This window comes from Chenopodium quinoa, unplaced genomic scaffold, assembly GCF_001683475.1.
Source record: "Chenopodium quinoa cultivar QQ74 unplaced genomic scaffold, ASM168347v1, whole genome shotgun sequence".
NCBI classification, from domain to species: domain Eukaryota; kingdom Viridiplantae; phylum Streptophyta; class Magnoliopsida; order Caryophyllales; family Amaranthaceae; genus Chenopodium; species Chenopodium quinoa.
Window position 1 is genome coordinate 3,261,077 of NW_018742738.1, and position 8,060 is coordinate 3,269,136.

Here is an 8,060-nt window from a genome sequence, read left to right on the forward strand (position 1 = left end):
ATAAACACCTTGAGTGCATAAGGCACCCCAAAACCTTAACCTCGTCTTATAAGACTTTAATTCTTCCTTTACTCATCCTGTTTGCATAATCATGAATGAGTAATAAATTAATCTTTACACCAACCACATACCTTTGCCTCTAAGCGCACCTTGCATAATTAGAGCACAAATAATACTTGCAATATAAAATAGTGCACATCATTTGAAATTCACAATGTATAACCAAATAATTTAACCCTGTCAATCCTATACATGATACTAAGTTCTCGATCCGTCCTTAAACATTCACCTACAAGCAAGGTTATGTAACTTGTACGTACCTTGTGTAAACAATTCGGTTGGCCACTTTAAAACTAGAAGTCGCCTTTTACAAAATCCTTTCCTAAACCAAACAATGAGAAATAAATCAATACTCAAGCAAATAAATTTACAGCAATACTAAACTACTTTAAAACCTCTTAAATCATCAAAATAAAGCCTTTAAATTGTCCCCAATAGTCAAAGTTAATAATATAACATCCCAATTATAAGTTAATATGTTAAAATTATGAAAATATAGTGTTTAATATCAAATTACAGCAAATTTAAAGTAAGTAAATAAACCTGAAAATTTGTTTTAAGTATATAAAATAATCCCATAAGCATAATTACTTGAAATAATCATTATATAGCAAGTTAGTGTGTTAAAAACCCAAAAATATATCAATTCAATGTAATTAGAGGCTTCAAAATAAAAAGTATGAAATCTAAAATTATTTTTAAGGTTAGAATTTAAATTTCAAAGCTTTTTAATCATAAAATACCCACAATAATTATTTTGTAGGCTTAGAAGCATAAAGCATGAAATTAACATAACTTGCTCATAAAAATCGAAACTTTAATAATCTGAAAATTTATATATGATCAAAATAATTATACTTTAACAAAATTTAAACATAATATAATGAGATAACTTGATTAGTACATTTTCAAGCCCTACACATGAAAAAAAAACAATGTTTAAACCCTAAATTATACAACATATATAATCTGAAATTTTATAAAATAATTTAAACATGCTAAAACTCATAAATTTATAATCTTTTATAAATTAAACATACTATCAAAGCCTAATAACAATAATTTAGAATTTAAATCAAATAAAAATTGAAGCTTTTCATCAAAATAACAAAATAAAAGAAGAGAAAACAAGAGGAAGAAGGAGAAGAGAGGAGGGGGCGAACTGGGCTGCCGGTGGTGGCTGGAGAACGACGGTGCAGGGGCGGCGCGGCGGTGGCTGTGGTCGGTGATGCTGCGCACTTCAAGGCTTTACCTTTTTTTTTATTTTGTGAGTAGTACGTGAATGGGAGGAAGAAGAAGTGAGGGTTTTGTTTGTTTTTTTTCCAATTTCACGTGAAAGAGAGGAAGAGAGGTGTAAGAATTGTTTGGTTTGGGCTTGAATAGAATTTAAGCATTGAGCTACTAATTTAAAAAGACTTATGATTTAAATTAAAACTTAATAGTTTAGCTTACTAATAATAAAATCTTATTACTTTTATACCAAAATAATTCATCTATAAAATTAAAATTAAAATATTGTAAAAATAAAAAATAATTGTATTAGAAAAATATGGGGGATTACAATCTACCCCTCTTAAAAGAAGTTTTTCCCTCGAAACTTAACCCAAAAATCACAATTTCTCCCAAAATTGTTCAAACTTTTATGTTTTGTATTGTTGTAAATTGCTTGCTCCTTAACAAGTATACTCAACAAACTGAACTTTGTACTCAATGAACTCATACTTGGCCAGAGTTTACATACTTTTATTGTATGTAAACGCAATAATAGTGCATAATGCTAACAAAAAACATGAAAATTCAAGCAATAAATGGTATAGTTGAGGTAAAAGCGCGAAATTACATCGCATTCTACCCCCCTCAAAAGAAAAGAGTTACTCCCTCGTAACTCACCTCGTCAAACAACTCGGGATACCTGTTTCTCATCTATTCCTCGGCCTCCCAAGTAGCCTCTTCGTACTCTTGGTTCGACCAAAGGACTTTCACTAACTTCACATCTTTGGTTCTAGTACTACGCACCTTGTGATCTAGTATCTTGACCGGTCTTTCTTCATAAGTTAGAGACTCATCTAGTTGAATAGTCTCCGGCTGCAAAACATGGGTTTCACTAGGCACATACTTCTTCAATTGGGAAATGTGGAACACATCATGCATTTTCTTGAACTCCATTGACAAAGCCAATTTGTAAGCCACTTTCCCCACACGTTGGAGAATTTCATACAGACCCACATATTTTGCACTAAGCTTCCCTTTCTTTCCAAATCGCATCACACCTTTTGTTCGAGAAACCTTTAGAAATACCTTGTCCCCAACACTAAACTCATCATCCCTCCTCTTCAAGTCGGCATTACTCTTCCGTCTATCTTGTGCTGCCTTAATTCGCGACTAGATTAGTCTTACCTTGCTCACCATATCCTCAATGACATCTGTTCCCAAGGTTATTCGTTCACTGTAGTCATTCCAGCGAACTAGGCTTCTACACTTTCTTCCATACAATGCTTCAAATGGTGCCATCTTGATGCTTGCATTTTAAATGTTATTATAGGAGAATTCGATCAAAGGTATGTGATCCTCCCAATTCCCTTGGAAGTCTAAAGCACAAGCTCGTAACATATCTTCCATGGTTTGGTTTGTTCTCTCAGTCTGACCATTTGTTTCAGGGTGGAAGGCAGAACTCATCTTCAATGCTGTTCCAAGGTTCTCTTGCACTTTTTGCCAAAACTTTGATAGAAACCTCGAGTCTCTATCTGACACTATGTCCTTTGGAACTCCGTGCAACCGAACTAAATTCTTCACATAGACACTTACTAGATGCTTCTTTTTCCAGGTCTCTTTGATAGGAATGAACATTGCTGACTTAGTAAGTCTGTCTACAATCACCCAAATCATGTCATTCCAAGTACGAGTCTTTGGTAAGCCTGTTACAAAGTCCATGGATATGGAATCCCACTTCCAACCTGGTATATTTCTAATGGTTGCACCTTTCCCATGGATCTTTTGTGGTCTATTTTCACCTTCTGGCACGTCAGAAACTTTGATACAAACTCAGCAACCTCTCTCTTCATATTAGGCCACCAATAGAACTCTTTCAGATCCTTATACAACTTATCTCCCCCAGGGTGAGCTGAATATGGTGTATTATGGCGCTCCTTCATGATTTTTATTTTTATGTCTTTGCACTTCTGTGGTATGCACCATCTCTCCTTGAATCGCAGACTCCCGTCTTCATGAATCTTGAATTCAGTCTCTACACCATTAGTCATTCGATCTCTGATTTTCTGCAATGACTCATCTTCCGACTGCTTCACTATAATCTCCTCAAATATGGATGGTTGGATTTTCAAGGCACTTAGCAACCCCTCTAACTCTCCTTGATTAACAACCTCAAGGTTTAATCTTCTCATATCCTCACACAACTCATTGGCCACAATTAAAGCATTGACATATGTAGACAACCATTTGTGTCTCCCCAAAACCAAACCGGTGATGAGTACCTTTCACGTCGAATCATAATCGAATGAAGTGAAAGTGTGGAAAGTCTAGTGTTGCGGATATTTTTAATTTCTTTTCTTTTCTCTCTGTTTTTGAAAAACTTATTTTAAGAAAACAGCCAATCCATTTCGGTTGGTCCATGATATGGGTCCAATAATAGTGTAGTTGGATGAGGCTTGACAAGAGCTTTCCAACGATATATTATAAGCCCAATTCCGATGAATATTGAGGAAATTATGGTCAATTTACTAAACTGGGCCCGGTTTGAGCCTTATGTGCGGCCCAATGATCTAGGGGAGGGCCTAATATGATTTATTATTCCTAATGCAATTAGGAATGGTTTTAGTCTTCTAGATTCTTCTAGAAGGTTCTTTTCATTCCTAATTCAATTAGCATTGATAAATTGACTTTTGTTGACTTTTTAAAGTTTTAATTAAAATCAAATAGCATTTTCAAGGAAATTATATAATTTTATTCTCCAGTACGTCAAACTTATCTGATTTTCGAAAACGCGTTAAAACAGGCTTGGCGCCTGACTCCAGGCATTGGCGCCTAGAACCATGCCTGGCGCCTGGCGCAAACCATTGGCGCGTGGCGCTAGTGTTGGTGCCTGGCGCTAGTTAGTCAGGGTTTGCGCCAGCTCTGTTTTTTGTGCGTCAGACTTTGTTTTGTTTATTTTATCTTTTTGGCTGATTTTCTCTATAAATAACGTATTAAAAACTCCGTTTTGATGGACCAATTATCACCAGTTATCATCAACAACCAGTTTTCAATTATAATCACCTACAATCAGTTTTTCATTCGCAATCAATAATTCTCATTCATCTCTGTCTCTCTTTTTCTAAACTAAACTTTTGCATACAAAATTTCGCATTCATTAGATCTAGAAACACCTAGCCATATTCGAAGTTGCCTTCGCCCTAGACGTGAAAGGTTTAATATTCGAAGTTACTAACGTGTGTATTTTGTTATTAGAAAGAGGTACGAGGCATCAAAGTAAGTACTTTGATGATTTTTATTGATATTATGATGTAGAAATCATGTTTATATTGTTATTATGATATTCCTAATATCATGTCTAGGGTATTTTTAATATTAAATATGATTGCTATGATGCTTTCTATTCTCTTCCTAATGTTAGTATCATGTTAGGGTTAAAGATTTGATTTTTATTGCTTAGTGACATGCTAGGGTTTGTTATTAATCTTGTTAGTATCATACCTAGGATCTTGCTATGTTTATTATGCTTTAATATTAACATGAACATGATAATGATTATAATTGTTATAATTTATGATGATTATGAATATTATTATTATTATTATTATTATTATTATTATTATTATTATTATTATTATTATTATTTTGATGATGATTATTATTATTCATGTTTATTCTAATGATTGATTATTTATTATGTTGCTTGATATTTATTTTTATTGCTTGATCACGCCTTTTATGCATGTTTAAATGGAATTTGGTAATTGTAATCACACTTAATAAGATAATTAATCATCTTGTTTAGGGTTATGTGATTATAATTCAAGTGATCGCCAATAATAGTTTTGTTTGTGCATTAAATTCAACCAATATAGATAAACAGGTTTAGGGTTAATCCTATTGATTGCATGTTAATTAAAAAGCGCACATGAATACGATCAGAATAAAGTAGAGGCCTATTATTAGGGCAGGTTCAATTTTTTTTAGGTTGGATTTGTACCTTCATCCCCGAACCCTTATTTGGTTCTAGACCTTATGGAGTTGACGATCTCTTGGATCGTTAAGGGGTGTAACCTTCATCCTATGAACGGTTTATAAGTTCCTAAAACTTGTTGGCGACTCTTTTGCTCTATCTTCTTCCCTTTTGGACGCCACCGTACTTTATTGTATGATCACAGTGGAGTTCATGCTAGGGGTTTAATGCTTGAAATATTCCCTACAGTTTTTAGCGACTCCACTGGGAAGGATTTCTATTTTAATTCCTGAATTTGTTTCGGCAATGATTTAGAATGAGTGGATGAGACTTGAAAAGTTCTAAGTATTTCATGTGCGTAATTTTGATTAACATTATTGTCATTTGCATAAAAAAGATCTCATTGGAAAGACCATCCGTGATGAGTTAAAAACATAGGATTTTCCACGTAGGAAATTTGAGAAATATCTTTCACAACTAGGACCGAAATAACACCGCGCGAAACTGGAAAATTTTATCGAGCACAGAAAGCTGCTGAGGCATGTGGGAAGTAGCGTCAGAGGCCAGAGCTTGGCGCCAGCATTTTAGTCGTAGCGCCAGACGCCAGTATTGGCGCCAGGCGCTATAGTTAAAATCTTGCGCCAGTCTCTGTTTGCTGGCGCCAATTTCCCCCAATACCGAGCTAGAAATATGCGTTCTAATTTCGACCAGTTTTTCGTATTGTTTGCTCGATCGTACCTCCTGATTGAATTTTTTCTCACTTTTCTGAAACCCATATGTGTTCTACATATGGACATAACCCTCTGGGGATTCATGCTCCATCTACCCGATTGAACGCTCCGTGCAACAAAGGGTACATCCGAGATGTTGAATTCACCAAACCATGGAAGCGAGTTTTTTATAAACTCGCGGTGTCCCATCCACTCGCGCCAACCCTTCACGGTTAGGCTTCCGCGCGGTGCATCCGGACAATTAACCATGGACCCTCTATTGACTAACCCATATCCCGAACTTTAGAGAACTAGAACCATGGTTAGGTTGCAAACGCATTGCATCATATTGTGCCTACTTGACTAATTGTGCATTATTTGTTGTGCATATATTCTATGTTTCTCTTAACCATTTGTTGACTTGTGTTGAGACTAAATAAATTAATGACTTAAAGAACTTTGCCTAATCAATTAATTAATTAATTAATTTGAGTCAATAAAGTCTAATATTTTAATCGGAATTGACCTAGTACGACTTTAGGCATACCCCAATTGACTAATAACACCGAAAACAGTCCCAGATCGAAGCTCCAATATTCGCGCCAAGGTCTGAGCTGTAGCGCCACACTATGGAGTGTAGCGCCTGACGACAGCTCTGTCGTCCGGCGCCAAGCTCCACGGTGCAACGCCAGTCCTGTCGTTTGGCCAACAATTCGGATATTAATTCGGTTAAGTTTTGCCGTCAATAGTACTTATTTGAGTCGATGATCGAGTTTAGGCACTAAGTCCCATGGTCTTACACAAGAGTCCAAGCATATCACTTACACTCAACGCACACACCAATACACATACTTTGACCATGTTTAAGAGAGTCTTGTGTGCGCGTTTCTTTCCGTCATTTTTTATAGGGGGTAAGTCAGATATTAATCCTCAAATAAAAAAAAAAAAACTATACTTAGTTCCCTAAAAATATGTACATTATTTTTGCCAAAAATATGCACCCTTTTTTACTTTATTCTTTTTTTTCCTCCTTAAAATAAAACATAAAGTCAAGTTGATACGAGTCAAGTAATTAAAACGCAAAATAGTTTAACTTACAGCGCGTGGTCAAGAAAGGAAGGACGGTTAATCAAAGACAACCTCTTCGTACAAGTCCAACTTTTCGACAAACCCATAGCTCGTAAGAGGAAAGCTAAGACTATAATGGCAACACAAGAAGAAGTCAATGATCTTTGGAACCAATTGGTTACCATGACTGAGACACTGAAGCTTTTCGCACTCAAGATCGATGATCCCGTGAAGCAACAACAGGTGGACCTCATGCAAGGGAGTCTAAGCAAGTTGTCTAACGACTACAAGTTTCAAGAACTTACATCACAAGGGGTCTCGGTGGACAAAGATCTTCTTCCGCAGAAGTTCAATGCCAACGACATCCCAAAATTCAGAGCAACTGATAACCCTTACTTTCATTTAAGAGCATTCGAAACAATAATGAGTATTAAGGGTATCGATAAGAAGGTTTTCCCCTCTCTGTTCTCACTATCTCTCGAGGTCGTTTGCCAACAATGGTTCTTTTCTCTCGAGAAAGAAAAGACCTCTACCTGGGAGTCCATAGCAAACACTTTCGTTGATAGGTACAAATGCAACATTCAAGTCGAGACTGACTATAGGGAAATTGAAATCCTCAAGCAGAAAGAGAATGAAGGCTTCACCTCTTTCTTTAACAAATGGAGGGAAACCTCAGCTAAGATGATTGAGGTGCCAAGTGAAAAAGAATCTGTGAGGCTGTTCATAAAAAATCTTCAAGAAAAATATTCCAAGCAACTCAAGTATCAAAATAATCTCCATACCTTCAAGGCCGTTTATGACATTGGGATCAATATTGAAGACGACTTGGCTAAGTTAAAAGCTGCCAACAATAACTCCAACAGTGGCTGGAAAGGAAAGAAGAACGACAATCCTTCTTCTTCCAAAACCGCCCACTCAAACAACGTTAGCAATTTTAATTTAGGAGAAGTCCTTGCTATGAACAATCAAGGACAGAATAAACCATTTAGGAGGAACTTCACTCCTATTGGCATGAGTTATGACACCGCATTTGATCGATT

At 35.9% G+C, this 8,060-nt stretch overlaps 2 protein-coding genes across 2 annotated transcripts; both read right to left on the reverse strand.

The window, feature by feature from the left end:
- Positions 1-1,983: 1,983 nt before the first annotated feature.
- Positions 1,984-2,571, reverse strand: LOC110724003. Its single transcript, XM_021903417.1, has 2 exons — positions 2,458-2,571; positions 1,984-2,346 (listed from the first exon to the last, which is right to left on the reverse strand). The coding sequence occupies exons 1-2, from the start codon at positions 2,569-2,571 to the stop codon at positions 1,984-1,986; spliced, it is 477 nt and encodes a 158-aa protein (XP_021759109.1).
- A 407-nt stretch (positions 2,572-2,978) lies between these two features.
- Positions 2,979-3,461, reverse strand: LOC110724035. The gene has a single exon (XM_021903434.1). It carries the CDS (start codon positions 3,459-3,461, stop codon positions 2,979-2,981), a length of 483 nt encoding a protein of 160 aa, XP_021759126.1.
- Positions 3,462-8,060: the final 4,599 nt, after the last annotated feature.